This window comes from Microcebus murinus, chromosome 4 (genome assembly GCF_040939455.1).
Source record: "Microcebus murinus isolate Inina chromosome 4, M.murinus_Inina_mat1.0, whole genome shotgun sequence".
Classification (NCBI taxonomy): domain Eukaryota; kingdom Metazoa; phylum Chordata; class Mammalia; order Primates; family Cheirogaleidae; genus Microcebus; species Microcebus murinus.
Window position 1 is genome coordinate 88,598,672 of NC_134107.1, and position 18,008 is coordinate 88,616,679.

Sequence of the window (18,008 nt, forward strand, 5' to 3'; positions counted from 1 at the left end):
CCCTCCTGGAACATCTGTTGTGGACTTTTACCCTGCTAAGGTCCTGACCTGGCCAGTATCCTTCCTGACTGCCCTGGCTCCCCAGGAGTTCTCTCCATTTGTGGTCCCACATCCCTGGGACATGGGCTCAGCAACCCCAACCTGGGGTGAGATGTTTAGGTTTCTTTATTACTCTGGTTCAATAGCTTAATATGTTAAATGGGTTTTAGATACTAGCTTTAGCATCACTTATTCGTTGTTTCAATGAAAAGGTGTTTTCTACCTTAATTTGAAAGCTTTTAGGACACAGGACATGTTAAGTTAAAAGGCTTTCACTTTGCATGAGAAAGGCCAATGCCATCCCACTAACATTAGCAGAAAATAGCCCAGCAGGGGGAGTTGCAGAAGCTATAATTAAAATTTATAATTCATATACTCTAAATATATCATTTATTTAGTCTTTCCATGAGGTAAATATTAATCACATTTTACAAATGAGAAAATTACACTCCATGAAATGAAGTAGTTTTCCCAAATTTTAGGCAGGTCTTAAGGTTCAGATGAGGTCTGACCAACTCCAGTGCTATTCCCCGCCCCCCCATACCAAAATTTGTGTAAAGACATATTTAATTATAGTATTTAAATCAGTTTGGTTACTGATTTTTAAAAGCAACTATTTCAACATTAAACATGGAGGAGGTAAAGGAGATATTTTTTACTTCGAGGTGTGTACATTCTAGAGAAGTTACATGTAAAGCTAAAAAAAAAAAAAAAAACTTTTATGGTTATAGCATCTTCCAAATATACTGAGTTAAATTTGATAGGGGGTTACAAAAGGATCCAGGCATGATGGACTAGATGCTGTAAAGTACCTTTAACAATGTATCTTTAGGAAACTAAAGATCCTTCTGAATCATCCAGTTATGGTTTTTTCCTAATTTTATTTGGATTGAGATCCCATGTCTCAGTTTTATCTGCAAGGTTGTTTTGTGTCATGTGCCTTGCTGAAATCTAAAAACATTTATTTTCCTGCTTTACCAGTCTAATAACCCTATCAAAGCAGTGAGGTTAGTCTGATTGGACTTATTTTTAGTGAGCCAATGAAAGCCACTAGAGCAACAGACTCCTTTTTTATAGGGGAAAAAAAAAAGGGGTCTGCCCTTTTTTTTGCCAAGGGCCAGATAGTAACTCAGCCACTGTAGTGGTAAAGCAGCCACAGAAAATACACAAACAAGTGGATGTGGCCGTGTTCCAGTAAAACTTTACAGGCACTGTGTGAAATTTGGCCCGCAGGAGTAGTTTGCTGACCAGCTGTTAAGAATGACTAATTCTTTTTTTTTTTTTTAAGTTGGTAATCCATTTGTAGAGTCTTGTTGAAAGCTTTATGTGATTTGCAAAATTTACCTTCTCCCCTGTTTTGAAAATGGGAACCAGGCCAGGCATGGTGGCTTGTGTGTATAATCCCAACTATTCACTATTGGGGAGGCTGAGGTGGGAGGATCGCTTGAGCCTAGGAGTTCAAGGCCAGCCTAGGCAACATAGTGAGATCTCATCTCTAAAAGAATGAAGAAAATGGGAACCACTTTTTTCCTGTCTCTGGTCTTGGAGGAGTTGAGAATTTGCTTTTTGGCTTTGTTTTCCATCAGCAATAGGTACCTCTTGTCACAAACATGCAGGTAATTTCAGTTTCAATATTCTTTAGTATTCTTTGGCGGGTATGGTATTCACTTATTTTACTGTTTGTTCAGATATTGTATCTACTGGTGGCTAACCACCCTGAGTCTAAAATCCAGTACAATGAGGAGAGACCAACATTTCTGCTGTGATTTTATGTCTCATGGAACCTGATGCTTTGGTCTTGGAGTCATGGTAATTTGACTGGTGTAGTGGTGTTAAAGAAAAAATTATTCATGACACTTATTAAAGAATGGTAAGTCAGACTTGATTCAAAGGAAGTTAATACAATGGGGTTTTGTATAATAGGGGAAAGTGATTGGGCTCAACTTCACATACAACTGGGATAAATGAGATGTACAGAGATTTGCAGGGTAGGGGTTATTGGTGGAAAATTACTAAGAGCAAACATCAGGGGTATGGGGAATTCTGTCTAAATGGACTTGACAGGCTTATTACTGAGGACAGGCCCCAGTGAAGAGATATTCAGGGTAGGGGATAGGGAATTTGACCAGATACCAAAAGGGAGAGGTTTTCATTAAACTGCCTCAGCAACGTTCTTGTTAAAACTGGACTAAGTGGGCAGGAGCCACTGGATTAAAGATAAATCCCAGTCAGAAAGAGGACTCAGAAAAGCCAGACTCAAGTTTTGGGTTAAAAGAAAGTATCTTTGTCAATACTTCTTTGAGGGTTAAGCTTTTGATGTGGTTACACATTTTTAAAAGGATAATAGATATTGTTGCAAAGAAAATTAAAATTACTTTTGTTGAAGTGACATGCCAAGTTATGCTCTTTTTATAGTGTCAAAAGTATTGCTTTATTTCTCTAAGTCTGAGGTTACTGGGTACTTCTTTTTAACAGGATTATTTTCCTTCTGCCATTAATGTTTTAATTTTCACTGTGGCTTTGATCTCTTGAATTTCTTTGGAATTAATGATACACTGTGGAAAATACAGCACAGATTTAAAAGTCTACTTATATACTTAGTATACTTATATGTTAATACTGTCTATGCAGCCAAGATAAGAATATAGTTTTAGTTTTAAGGATCATTCTATCTGACCCTAACTGACAGAGAGTGGGCCAGTCACAGTGCTATGTATACTTAGTAGTATGGAACCCTCAGCCCAGTGAGTTTATTCATTTATTCAAGAAACATTTATTGAGCCCCTGGATATACCAAGGTAATGTGGCCACAAGGAAGAATGAGACAAAGTTTTGTCCTCAGGGAACATGTAAACTAATGGAGTAGGCAAGTAAGCAAATAGACAGTTGCCATACGGGATTCCATAAGGAGGTATGTGTGATGTGAGGGGAACCCCAAGAGGGCACTTCACCCTGACTGGGGTAGTCAAGGAAGACTTCCCAGAGCTGTCAGGTGAAGGCGGGAAATGTGTAAAAAGCCATAGTCCAGAGGCCCTGAGAAAACTTAGGTGGATTTGAGAGAGATGAATGAAGAGATGACCTGTTAAATTGAGGATATGAAGGAGAAAGTGGCCCAAACATGACTTCTAGGTTTTTAGTGTGGGATAGTACAGTTCACTCAAAAGGGAAATATAGGAAGAAGAACAGATTTGGGGACAACATGTAATTAAGGGCATATTTAGTTTGAGGTGCAGGTATAAATATCTAGGAGCTGGCTGAATATGTTGATCTTGTGGTCAGGAAACTGGGCTAACGAAGTGTATTTTTAAGCTACTAGCATTTTGGAAGATAGTTGAAATATTGAACTACACAAGAGTACTCAGAATGCATATGTAAGATGAAGAATAGCAGAAGCCCAAGGACGGAACCTGGAAAAATCAAATTTAAGTACTGGACAGTGAGATACAATCAAAGGAGTTATAGTCAACCTTTAAATACTTAAATTTAGATGGTTGCTGATTACATCTCATAGGGAAGCTGCAGTAATATAAAATTTTAACTGTCCATTGATGGGGCGTTGACTCAGCAAAAGTCATGTGTTTGAAGAAAAACCAAGTTATTGGGATTAACCATAATTTGACCACTTACATAATTTTGAAAAGTATGCGAAGCCAAAATTTAGAACACCGGAACTTGTGATATTAAAATCAGAGGATTAGTCAGCAGACAGGAGCCTGTGCACCCACAGATTGGACTGAGTGTTCTGGGGGTGGGCGTTCCCACACATAACAACCTCCTTTGTAACTCAGCTGGAAATCCATTGAAATGTTGCCTTCTTCATTGCAGTGGCAGTAATTCTTGGGACTTCGAATAACCACAACAGTCATTATGTCTACCATTTAGATGAGTTGGCCTTTAGTGTATGATTTCTTTATTCAGATTGTCTTCGGAGATGAAGATGACAGATAGCCCCAGATCTCAAAAAGCTAACAATTTAGTAGGAATAAGAAAGAAATCTATTCAAAATTACTGCGGTAGCATTCAGAATGAGTGACATTAGGAGGGACACAGACAGTGCATAAGGTGGAATCTGAGGAGGAGGTGGCATTTGACCTGGGTTTTGAAGGATAAGGGAGGATTCAGATGGTTGAAAACTACAACAGGGAATTCTAAATGAAAACAAATTGAGAACCTAGAGCATGTTTAAGGAATAGATATCCCCCCAAAAATGAGATGGGTTAAGGGGGGTATAATGCAGAGTAAGTTATGGAGGCAGGCTTATAACAGATGATGATAAATATAAAGATTATATAAATAAGATTATACTGAATAATCTTTCTCAGCAGTCACTGAAATTTTTATGAAGAATGAAAAGAGCCAAGCTGTGCTTTACAAAGACTACTCCTCTAAATATACACAAGACTAACTAGAGAGAGAGAGAAATGTTACACAGGAGACCTTAAGGTTTTATAAATGATAATTCAGCAAGAACTCTGATTTAAGACGACTGGTTCTTAAGATATTTTTCTGTTAGGGAGCTAGTGAGCATGAAAATCATTATTGAATGGCTTCTTAGGAAGTCTAATATGTGGAACTGAAAAGTAAAATTATCAGAAACTCACAAATTCACCCATATGGTCCATGGAGCACCATTCTTGAGTCTTGAATGATGGCTTCTAACATTTTCTTCATCACAGAGAACTTTTTCCAACCCTAACGGTCTCATGTTTTGAAAGATTTTTGTCTCAAGAAAGTTAAAACTTAATGTTTCACATTTGTTTTATTATAAAGACATAAAATTTCCAGTCCATGGAAGCTTCTGAAGTATCAAGTATTCACTTAGTTAGCTCAGTTAATATAATGCTAGCCAAAAGCAAAGATATCCCACAGCTTAGTCTTTGGCAAACAATTGCAGATTACAAAAAAAAAAAAATCCATGACCCATATATCCTGACCTAAGAAGTCTCACCTTTCCCAATATTTCTGTGGATCGAGGGACCCTAAACTGGAGATCGAGTCATCAGCAGGAACAGAGAATATGTGGCATATCTACTCTGTATGCTTTCTGAGCTTCGTGGAATTACAAAAAATAATCGACATATACCCAGCTGCCCAGGACTTCAAACTTAATTAATTTTGTTTCTGTTTTTATTGAAAAGAGTATTATAGGTTCCTTACAGAAAAATGAGAAGATATATATAACAGCAAAAAGAATGTCTTAAAAAATTTCTCAAGTCTTTTTCTACACAAACATAACATGTATACTTTCTAAAACATAAATGGACTCTTTCTGTCTTGGTTTTAGAATTGTTTTCAGCATCCATAAAACAATTCCTGCAACATTTTTAATAGCTACATAATATCTCACTTATAATTTTATAATTTATTTAATCCTTTAAGGTTGGACTTTAGGGGTTCCAACCTGAAATTAAAAATATTCTTATAAATATTTTTATTTATTAGAATATTCTTATAAATAAATAAGAATATTCTAATAAATAAATTTATTAGAATATTCTAATAAATTTATTAGAATATTCTTATAAATAAATCTTTGTATACCTCCTTAATTATTTCCTTGGGATAAGTAATTCTCCCAAAGAGAAATTGCCGGCATGTATACTTTAAAGACTTTTGAAAGGTGCTGCCAAATTGTTCTTCAGAAAGGTGGTGCTAACTTAAATTCCCACTCAGGAGTTTACATTCTAATTGGGATTGAAGATGCACACAGGTGAGAAATCACTTTGACATCAGGAAGTAGCAATGTTAGGTACAAAATGACTAATAAGTAGAGCTTTGAGAATTCAGAGGAAAGAGACAACTTTTAATAGGCAGATTGGTACCTTTCTTGGAGGATGAGGAATTGGAGAGATGGGTCTTAAGAGCAAGGGAAGACCTGGAGGGAGGTGCCACATTCACAGTGGGGCACACAGAAAGTGTCCACTGATGTTGTGAGTAAGGGCCACGCTTGAGCAGTGAAGGCCCAAGGCTGACCCAAGTGTACTAACTCCAGATTTTCCTCCCTTTCTTCTGTTTCTCATGAACTTAACACAGACTGCACTCTTATTGAGTGACTAGGGAACTATAAGTATACAAAACAATGTATTGAAACCGGGACCAATCCTATTGAAAAATCAGTTCAATGTCTAGGAGAATTTTGATGCTTGAGTTCAGATAATTTAGAAAGTTATATTCCATTTAAAACTTACTTGCAAATTTATTAAGATTTTAAAATTGAATTCACATTCTAGTGTTATGTCTCTTAATAGCAATAAATAAATTCTCAGGTGGTTAACTGGGGTATTATGGCAAGCTTTTGTGTATTCATTTTCACTAAAATTTCAAAATCACTGAAATAGAATTTCCCTGTCCAGATTACGTATCACATGATTTTTTTTTCTTTGCACTTTGTTGTATGATCTGTTCTTTAAATGACACCAGTCATTACTAATTAAGTCTCTTTATTATTGGGGTTATTGAAAGTTTAGTTGCTCTGAATTCTTAGCTTCGTTTGTTTTGTTTTGTTTTTAAGACAAGGTCTTCCTCTTTCACCTGCACTAAAGTGCAATGGCATCATCATAACCTCAAACTCCTGGATTCAAGCAATCCTCCTGCCTCAGCCTCCTAAGTAGCTGGGACTACAGGCGTACACCAGATAAATTTTCTTTTTTTTGTAGAAGACAGGGTTTTGCTCTTGCTCAGGCTGGTCTCGAAGCAGTGACCTCAAGCCATCCTCTCACCTCAGCCTCCTAGAGTGCTAGGATTACAGGCGTGAGCTTCCTCCCCCGGCCTTGATTGTTTTATTTTACAGTTGTAGAAGCAGTAGCAGTAGTGCTCTGAGTTGAGCCGTGCTTTTGCTTTTTAAGATGTGCTTTGTCAACTGTTATGTTGTACTCTCTTAATGTTGAGCAGTGGTATGGTTGTTTTTGATGCTTGCCCCAAACATTTGAAGAACGCAGAAAGATTTCAACACTTTAACCACTTCGATATGAGCGTCGACTATAGTCGATAGCCACAGATGAGCGCGCACAGCGACTTTAGCTGACAGCCGTGATATGACTTTTCCAAATTTTCATTTATCAAATTAACATTGTGAACATTGAAAAATAACATAATGAAAACATATGTATATGTTACCTATTCTGATTTACATTACAAATAAAGCTGCCTGTAAGGTAAAACAAGCTTTCAGTGCTTTCAAGCTTTCTTCATCACACAAGAGCAAAACGGACTCGTCGTCAGTGCACAGCACAAGCTATCGAGCGGACTATGAGTGCCGGCTGTGGGCAAGGTTGCATGGCCTGTGAGCGCCGTACCGAAGTGGTTAAGTCCCACTTAGGACTGATAAGAATATAAAATGCAGAGCTCAAGCTCCGACTCTGCCCTGTTTTGTAGGCCACTGCCTCATCAGTCTTGTTGTGGGCCTCCTTACCTCCTTTGGTTTAATGGAGAACATTTATTTCATGAAAGGAACTCCCAGTGGTACCCCTGTTTCTGACCTATATTGCATTTTCATTCTTTCAGTGGACCCACTGTCTTCAGAATGTTTTACTATCTATGTGGTAAACTGCACCAGTGATGTGCTGCCACGGGGCACCTAATAGAACTCTTGATTGAAAGGTGCAAGAATCCCTCCCAGAATTTGCAGAAATAATTGAAGAATCAAGAAACTAGAATTCTTCATTACATACGTTAAATTGTTAACCAATCACAAAGAATTCCCTGTCCTTAGTTGGATCTAGTAATCCCCCAGTAAACATTGGCTGGGTGGGATCAGAGCCCCTCTCTGCCTGATTCATCAGGATATAAATAGAGCCTTCTAGTGCTGCACCATTTGGAAGAGGTCTTTCCTGAAGAGACCACTTTGTGGCGATGTTTTGCTTTCTGCTTACTAGTTCTCTATGTTCATTACAATATTTCCTTTTTGATGAATTACCTATGCTATTTAATAATTAATTTGTTATACAGACTGCTACTTATTTTGCTATGAAAAATAGTATAAAATTCCTTTCTAGCATTCGAAGTGATCCACAAAGCAGCAAAGCTGCTAATTGTGTGAAAATGTTGGGGCTATGTAAATTTCCTATCCTCCTTTTATTATCTGAACCACCTATTTCCTGCAGGGCACGTAATGTGCAGGACTACACCGACAAAAAATGCCTTGGCAGAGCCCACTGTTGAGGCCATTTTTGATGAGCTGCTCTGAGATGCACTTGACGTACAGGCTGGGCAAAAATCAGTATTCCCTTATACTAAATAAATCATGGCACTGTAACCCAGTGGAATTGGCAAGGGACTAGCCACACTCATAAGCCGATTAGGGCTCTCATTACATTTTTTTAAAGACCCCTTTTGCTAAGAATTATTTTAATTCTTTGCTGACTAGAATTTCCATCACAGGGAACACTTTCATGTTCATCTCTCCAGGCGCCCTTTTAAAACTCAGTGACTTGTGGCTTTAAATAATCGCAGCATCCTATAGTTTGTCTTTCCTCCAATGGTGAAAGAAAATGGCTGAGTCAGAGCATTGGGCACTTCTGGGAGGTAAATGGGGAAATTATTTAGGGTTGTGCTTCGAGCTGGTCATAAATGGATATGCTGATTAGGCATATTCACTTTGATATCCAGGCTGTCTTCTTAGCAAGTAATCAAGTCCATTGGAACTTGAGCATTCTCTTTTGGAATACATCACGTGTTTGGAATCCAAAGTAATATTTCTATGATTTTTTTTATAGACTATTATAAACAGTCAAAATGAGAATTTGAAAAGGAGTAGGCAGAAAGTAAACTAATAGGCAGAAAGTAAACTAATATGTCTTGAGCACTACTGGGTGCTCTCAAGTATATAATTTTGTTTAATTCTTGCAATTCTAAATGAATTATATAATCTTCATCTTTACAGATAAGAAAACGGAGGCTTAGAAATGTTAGTTGATTGGCTGAAGTCTGACTGTGGTGTTGTCAAACCAGTGCTCTTTCCACAGCTAATTCTTTCCGTTACTGTCATCCAAATGTTGAGTGAGTCAATTCTAATTGCTTTCAATAGCCTGCCTTTGAGGCTGGATTCAGTTAATTCAGGTCTGGGTTTGAATCCCATGTGTGTAATCTGCATCCAGCCATTTAACCTCTCTTAACCTCATTGTAGAATGAGGCTAATGCTCCCCCACACTGAGGGTTTTCATGAAGATAAATGATGTAGTCTATGGAAAGCATGTAGCGCAGTGCCAGACCCTAGTAAGCCCTTACTACATGGCTGCTACTGCCATTGCCACTAAATGGGCCTTGAATTTTGTTTAATCTTCTGCCCAATAATTGGGTCATTTTGTAACGTGATATCTCAAGCTTTGAGGATGTTGTTTTGCTTTTTCTTCTGTTTTTACTATATCAAGTGATTTCCTCTACTTTCAGAAATTAGCTTTATTTTTATGTTCTATGTATGCTTTATTTTTATGTTCTTAGGGTATGTGCAGAATACTGCAATAATGTAGGCTTTCTTAAGACAATGTATGTCTTAGACACAGACTTTTAAGTGGGGGAAATTTATTTGATATTTTAAATCTGTAATTTAACATTCCAGGTTCTATTTTATTCATGATCTCTGTATTGCAACTGAGTGTAACAGATACTAGCATTAGTACCTGGTATCCTGATACCTCTTAGCCCACAGACTGCTACCTAAAGATAACCTAAGTTTAAAGAGAGGTGGTTTGGTGTGGCAGGACGAGCACAGACCAGAACCACACCTACCTAGGGAGACTCTCACTGTCCTCAAATGATGGATAATATATATGTAGCCTCCTAGAGTCGTTGCAAAGGTCGGATAACACAGTGTGAACAAAGTACCCTGCTCATGCCTGATGCATGATGGGCCTGCTCTCCCCATCCGCTAATGGGAAGGTATTTTCTTATGATACAGATACCCTGATATGGTTGTTGGTTTGTTCTTTCTTAAATAATAAATCAGTTTTCCAGCTATCTGTTTCTGGTACCATTGTCCTATTTTAAGTGTTTGATTTCATACTATTGAATGTAGTTATTTATAAAGTAAATCATTGGATTTGTTCCCACCAGTGATACCAAGAAGCAGCAGGGAATGAGGAAGAGAAACAACAGTGAAGCAGAAGTCGTGGGACCAACAAGTCGTAACAGGAAGAAGGCCAAGTGGGACACATTAGAGCCTTTGGATACGGGCCTGTCTTTAGCGGAGGATGAAGAGCTGGTGTTACATCTGCTCAGAAATCAGAGCTAGATGCCTCCTGTGCCTGCCTTTTCCTTGATACCTGTGGTCACTATTTTGTGGACAAGAAGTTGAAAAACAATTAATTTGGGGATGCTTAGGTACCATGTGTCCCATTCCCAAAGAACATATTCTCCAGACAGAAGCAATCATATCTCTCACAGGCCGGGCTTTGTGCCATCACAGAACATACTCAAGAGTGAGGGTGGACTATACAATTTCTTGATCACAATTTCCAGCATGTGCTCTGTTAGATTTTATCCATGTTTTTTTTACACCTTGTCATTGGAAATGCTTCCTTTGTTTTACTGGGAAGTTCTGGAGCTCTTGATTCATTGTTAGAAATTCCTGTCTTGCTTACTGTACAGAGGTTTCTGTGTTACTGCTAAACAAAATTGCTCATATTTTGATGTATATAATATTTGCAAAGATACAGAGTATGATGGACCAGCCCTGAGAAAGAATGAGTATTTTTGGATTGAGATGATTAATAATAAATATATTTCCTATAAAACAAAGTATTAAAGTTTGCATTATGTCCATTGATATCAGAGAACCCTCAAGGGAAGGTTCTGAAGATTACAGTGCTTGGCCATTCCTGAAACAGTAAGTTTTTCATGTTCTTAAGTTAGCCTTCTCAAAGATGATGTCCTTTAACTTAGACTTGCCGATTCGCTAGCCATAACTTATAAAATCTATAGAGGACCTAAATCTGAAGATTCTGACTAAAACCTGATTTCTTACTGAGCACAAAATAGCCTGTAAGTCCTCTGCAAATGCTGTAGTCAGGAGACACCACATGTCCTGACCCACACCCTGCTCCTGATAATGAGTAAAAAGCAAGACAAGACAGAGCCTCTTTTTTGTTACAAATAAATGTCAGATTCTTCAAAGGGAAACAACATGGTGAAGAAATCTGGTCTTGGCATACAACTCCTGATTTTATCATGGCTTTGTCATCCTCTCATAATTCTGTCCCTTTCCTACTTCCCCACTCCGTGAACAAACAAAAATAATTTTCAGTCGCATGTGCAAGTCAATCACAAGTCCAAGGAGGAGAACCGATGGCATTACACCTGGATACCTTAGACACTTCCAGCTCAGCCTAAGTCTCTGTTTGCCTCCGAAAGTTTCTCCTCTTTTTGTATTCAGTAACCTCTGGAGCCGGCACCAACATCGTCTTGCCATCAAAATGAGAAATTTGATGACTCCGTAGCTTCTTGGTTTTCCCATTTTGCTTTACTGGCTCTATTGATTCCTGTTCAATAATGACTCTTATTCATTGTTCTCTATTCTCTTAGCTTCTGCTTTTGGTTGTAGTTCAGTATCTCATCGTGACCTGCCCAGACTCCTGCAGGATCTCCTGGCCGGTCACTGTGCTGCTCTGGTCTGACATTTCTCCAACCCGGCCCTCCCATGGTGGTCAGAATTCTCTTCACAGTGCACACAGATCTGAGCACGCTTTTCTCCAGCTGTTGTTACACTTCTGTTACAGTGCTTATTATGCGCCGTTACAAACACTTGTTTATAAGCCTGTTGCCCCTTCTGTTTGACAAGTCTCTTGAGAGCAAAAGGACTGTTTCATCCACCCTGTATAGCCCCAGAGCCAAACACAGCACCTGCCCTATAATTAGCTTAGGAAATCAATGAGTAGACACTTACAAAGCAAGTTTATTTTTAGAGGTCTATTGTAGCACATTGCTGTATTACCTCTGGTAGGAAGGATATAGAATGGGAATGAAAACTAGATGAAAAGGCTATAATAGGGAAGAAAAGGAAAATAGGTGGGAAAAGAATTTGGTATGTAACAACCTGGAAAGATGTTTAAATTAGTTTCTGAAGCCAGGTTTCTTGGCCGTGAACATTTTCAAAGGATATAAAGATGCAAGAGTATGTAAACTGAAAGTTTGCCATTGAATGTACTCTTTGCAGTTTTAGATTGTTTTTCCTGACCCAAATAAGGAAGTAAAGCAGTTTGCTTCCTATACATAAACATTGAATAAATATATATCACAAGACTTTTGGTTGATAAACTAGTTTGAGTTGTGCTCTGGAACTGAATGGATCCTAACAAATACCTACGTTGTAGGGGATTTTAGAGTGCTAATTTTTACAGTCTAATTAAAACATCCGGATAGTGCTAATAGAAAATTTAGGTAACAAATATGTATTTCAGTGGACTAAATTAGCTACTGTTTTGGCTGCCTGTTTTGGCGTGTGTGTGTGTGCTGGTGAGAGGCCCTGCCATATCTGACATCAGGGAACGGTGCATGGTCCAAATCGGGACAGCCATTGTTGCTCATCTCTTAAACACAGAGAGGGCGTGGGGTGGACATAATACTCAGATAGGGACCTGTGAGTGATACGCAGATAATGAGCGAGAAATTCCTCACCCATGGGGATTTACTAAGAAGGGAGGATGCGGATTTAGGGCCTTTGGCAGCAATTTTCTCCAGCCATATGGGGGGCCGCCTTTGAGAGATTGGGGAGAAGAAGATCAACACACCAAGGTGAGCAGAGCAATGAGATGGAGAAAGTGCCCCGAGGGCATTGTTTGAGCCCCTGGGAAGTCTACTCCTTGGACTTCCCGGTTATGTCATGAGCCAGTAATTTTCTTTTTTGCATAAACTAGTTAGTTTGTCCCTGGAACTGAATGGATCCGAATATATGTGTGGTGTAGGAGCTTTTACTTTGCTGATTTTGAACACTAGTTAAAGCACCAGAATAGTGCTGGTAGAAAACTCATGTAACAACATGTGGCAGATTGTATTTTGTTCAGCAAATATTCTCTTCCACCCCCTCTGTCCCTTTGGGAAGCATGTTCTTAATACCCCACTTTTGTTGGGCTTGGCCATGTGACCTCTGTTTAGCCCCTGGAATGTGGCGGAAGTGCCCGTGTGCCGGGTTGTGCACGGAGGCTTTAGGATGCATTGATGTTTGCATCAGCCCTCGTGCACTCCTGCCTTCCTCCTTCAGACCAGCACAGACCAGAGAGAAGACACTCCGCAGTCTGGGCCCAAGGTGAGAAGACAGGTAAAGTAGACCTGCAGCTGCCTCTGCAACCCATGGAATGAGAAATCCTCTGGGACTTGGGGGTTTATCCCAGTGAAACCAGACTAATACACAAGGGGAGAGAAGCCCGTGACCAATGAGCAAGAGTAGTCATTCTTTCAAATAAACGCAGCCACTACTGTATGCCAGGCCCTGTGCTTGTGAGAAATACAGACATTTCCCTCTTCTGCTACCCTATAGTGGGGACATGGGGGAAAGAGAAGCAAACTCCTAATTTCAGTGCACCATGAAAAAAGTGGGTAGAAAGAGGAAGATGATTGTTTGGGTGAGGGGGCTGTCGCTGGGATACAGGAAGGAGGCAGGACACAGGTAGGCACTTGGTCTAGGGCCCAGAAAATAATTCTTGTTTGGTGTTTAACCAAGGCTGAGAGGCCATTCATCAGACTCATGTAAAATGATCCCTCAAATTACATAAGTCTCTGATAGATGCGCCCAGCAGCAGAGCCCTTTGGAGGACTGCCATCTCATAAGCTTAACATGGCATTTTAGATTTGTTTGGGGCTATAAAAAATTAAGTTTAATTAAAGGCAATTAATTTTGTTACACAACATTTGAAATATGCTGAACATGAAAAGTCATCTCTATGACTGTCAGGCTGCCAGAGGCTGCAGATGTTCCTGGAAGTGGGGGCGGGGGGAGGTGAGGTAGTGGTGTAGGTAAAGGGGAAAGAGCCTTGAAACCAAGGTTTGAAGCCCTGTTTCATGGCTTTTAAGACCACTTTAACTAGACATGTGATCATCGTGTGATTTTTCTCCCAGAGCCCCTGCTGACTACACGGCCCAGGGCAGACGTGTTCTATACCACGTTACCCAGCGCCTGCTCAATCAGGAATGGGCTGCTAACCCATTAGCCTGTCAGGGAGGCTGATGCGAAAAGCTCTGCCCAAACAGGGACAAATTGAGCGGATAACTTTCTTACTCTCAGAAACTGAAATGCAGGCAGTGATCAAAACGGGAAGGTTGTGAGATAGCCCAGGGAGCACATGATGGGCAGCAAGAGCTCAAATTAGGAGTTAGAGCTGGAAGCGAAAAAGAGCTCTGGCAAAAAGATAAAAGGGTGAGGGACCCAACTGGTCTTGGGACCAGACACAATGCTTAGAGAGTAGTGAGTTAAGGCCATCAGGCAAAGACCTACCTAGTCTAGTTGTTGATCTCTCATATTTAGACGGACCCTCTGGTTCTTGTCTCCATGAGGTTTAACCTGCTCATGGGTCTTAAATTTCTGTGTGAGTTTGTCTCATGCTCTGCCTGAGGTGTAGTAAGATCCCATCGCCTTGCTTAAGCTGATCTGAGTTTTGGGGTGTTTTTGCACCCCAAGGAGCTCCAATGAAACAAAATACTCCAGTGCAATGCTGCTTAGATTTTAATGTGCATAGGAATCACCAGGGATCTTTGAAAAGTGCAGATTCTGATTTAGTAGGTCAGGGCTGGGGCCTGAGATTGTGCATTTCTAACAAGCTCCCTCAAGATGGTGATGCTGCCCACCTCTGGCCTCATTTGAACAATGAGGCTTTAGTGGAATTCAGAGAGTTATTAAAATCGCCATTCACAGATAGGGATTCTATCAGAGTTCCAGCAGGAAACAGATGGCACAGACAAATGAGGATAATTCTAAGGGTTTTACTAAAAGGATTATATGGGGAGGGCAGGGTGAGGCAACCCTAAAGACTTGTCTACCCTGGCCAGGCGCAGTGGCTCACACCTGTAATCCTAGCACTCTGGGAGGCCGAGGTGGGTGGATTGCTCAAGGTCAGGAGTTTAAGACCAGCCTGAGCAAGAGCGAGACCCTGTCTCTACTAAAAATAGAAAGAAATTAATTGGCCAACTAAAAATTTATAGAAAAAACTAGCCAGGCATGGAAAATTAGCTGGGCATGGTGGTGCATGCCTGTAGTCCCAGCTACTTGGGAGGCTGAGGCAGGAGGATTGCTTGAGCCCAGGAGTTTGAGGTTGCTGTGAGCTAGGCTGACACCACGGCACTCTAGCCTGGGCAACACAGTGTGACTCTGTCTCAAAAAAAAAAAAAGACTCATCTACCCTGAGGCTTAGGAATAGAAGTGTTACCACTGCTGGCCCCAAGGGGATGAGAGTGGTTGGTTACCAAAACCTGGAAGGAGAGAGGAGGATAAACACCTGCTTTGTGACCCTCACTTGAGATATGCAGCCAGCCTGAGGTGACCACAGGGAAGAAGCCAGGAGAATAAATACCATGACCTGCCTGCCTTTCTGGACTCGCCTGCAGTCCCTATTGGCCCTACCCAACCCAAAGCCAGAGGGCAAGTCACCTGTAAATGTAAACTGTAGTCTCCAGGACACAGAGCAAGGAGGAAAAGTGTGCATGGAAGAAGACAGGAGAAACTGGCAGAGAAATGTAGGGTATAAATAGGTAGAATCCTCATTTGTGGAAGGAGAGGAGGACCCTCACAGCCTTTATCCCTTCCTCACCATCTGTGCACCAGGCGCTGTTCTCAGTACTAGAGAGACAGCATTCAGCCAAGGTGCCCACGTGTCAGCCTGCACCATTAGGCATGATGCCCACCTTAGCAGCTGTGTTTGTGAACCGTCTTCTGTTGCTCACCTTTCTTCTCTAGGAAGCACTTCCTTTGGTCCCCAGGTCGTTCTGTCCTCCACATCATTGTGCTGGGACCTTCACTGAAGTGAGGCTCACAGCCGGCACCAGTTACCAGTTCTTTTTCAATCCAATCAGTGATCCGCACCTTCTCTGGAATGGTGAAAGTCTTTCAGGGGTGGTGTTATATTTTCTCCAACACAAAGAGTAAACCCAGCACTTCTGAGTGTTAAACTGACTGTTACACCCTTAGGTCGCAATGGGAGGTTGGGTGCTGGCAGATCACCCTTTCTCTTTTAAACCACTCTAATTAAATTTTTGTTCCTGTCACTCCACCAAAACAACTGTTGTCTAGTCACTACTGACTTCTGCATTGCCATATCCAAGATTGATTCTTGGGGCTCATCCTAATCAGTCTACCAGTAGAATTTGACTTTCCCACCTTCTTGAAACACTTTTTTGCTTTAAGGGAATTTTTCTTTCTTTTTGCTTTCTCTATCTCCTTTTCTGGTTGTTCCCCATGTTCTTGACTTCTAAACATTAGGGGCCTTCAGGGCTCAACCCTTGGACTTTCCTATCTATATTCACTCTGTGGGTGATCTCATCTAGTTTTATGGCATAAAATGCCATTTACACAGTAATTACTCTCAAATTTGTGTCTCTAGCCCCACTTCTCTGCATCCTAGACTCACATCTAGCTGTAGTAAACATCTCTAGCTGGATGTCTAATAAGCGTCTCATAGTTAATATGTCCCAAAATGAACTTAATTTCCACCCTGCAAAAAAATCTTACCCTCTTTTTTTTCCCCATCTCAGTCATTATCTCTGTTGTTTTGATCTACCAGGCCAGAAACCTTGGAGACATTCTTGACTTGTCTCTTACACCTTACATCCAATCTATTAGCAAATCCAGTCGGCCCTTCTTTTGAAATATATCCAAAAGCCAACTTCTTATCACCATTTCGACTGTAATTTCCACTCTGATCCAAACCATCATTCCCTGGACTATTGCAGCAACCTCTTACCTGTCTCCTCGCTTCTGCCCTTCCCCTCAAACAGCAACCAAACTGATCCTTGTAAATCATAAACTGGGTTATGCTGAGAACTAATGGCTTCCTGTCTCATTTCAAATATAGTAGTCCCTCTTATCTGCGGTTTCACTTTCCAAGGTTTCAGTTACCTGTGGTCATCTGTGGTCTTAAAATATTAAATGGAAAATTCCAGAAATAATTTATAAGTTTCAAATTCTGAGTAGCCTGATGAAATCCCCCACCATCTCATTCCCATCCCCCCTGGCATGTGAATCCTCCCTTCATCCAGCATGTCCACACTGTCTCGCTCCCCACCCCTTACTCACTTGATAGCCTTCCTAGTTATCAGATCAACTGTCATGATATCGCAGTACTTGTGTTCAGGTTGCCTTTATTTTACTTAAAATGGCCCTAACGTGCAAGAGCAGTGATGCTGGCAATTCAGAGATGCCATGTAAGTAGCCGTAAAAGTAAAGTGCTTCTTTTAAGTGAGAAGGGAAAAGTTCTTGACTTAATAAGGGAAAAAAAAAAAAAGTCATATGCTGAGGTTGCTAAGATCTACAGTGAGAACAAATCTATCTGTGAAATTGTGAAGAAGGAAAAAGAAATGCATGTTAGTTTTGCTGTCACACCTCTAACTGCACAAGTTATGGTCGCAGTACGTGATAAGTGCTTAGTTAAGATGAAAAAGGCATAAAATTTGTGGATGGAAGGTGTGAACAGAAATGAAATCCAATTGATGGCAATTGTGGTCTGTACTATCCATGGTTTTAGGCATCCACTGGGGGTATTGGAACGTATTTCCCTATAGACAAGTGAGGACTACTGTAAGATCTAGTGTTTTTTCTGTGGCCTATAAGGCCCTATGTTTTGCTATCTCTGACCTCATCTACTACTCTTCCTTCACTCCATTTCAGTTACACTGGATTCTGCTGTGTCTTCTGCTTGGAGTTCTATCTGTCTGTCTGTCTATTTATTTACTTTTTCAGAGAGACAGGGTCTTGCTCTACCACCCAGGCTAGAGTACAGTGGTGCAATCATAGAATCTTGGCTCACCGCAGCTTCCAACTCCTGAGCTGCTGC

General features: G+C 40.4%; 1 protein-coding gene across 1 annotated transcript in view; it reads left to right on the top strand.

Moving 5' to 3' along the window:
- The window catches only part of DDX10 (DEAD-box helicase 10), a 258,945-nt gene extending 243,748 nt beyond the window's left edge, over positions 1-15,197 (top strand). The window contains exon 18 of the mRNA XM_012773746.2: positions 10,090-15,197. Within this exon, the coding sequence (XP_012629200.2) occupies positions 10,090-10,267 (178 nt within the window). The 3' untranslated portion in view covers positions 10,268-15,197. The remainder of the gene's footprint in view (positions 1-10,089) is intronic.
- Positions 15,198-18,008: the final 2,811 nt, after the last annotated feature.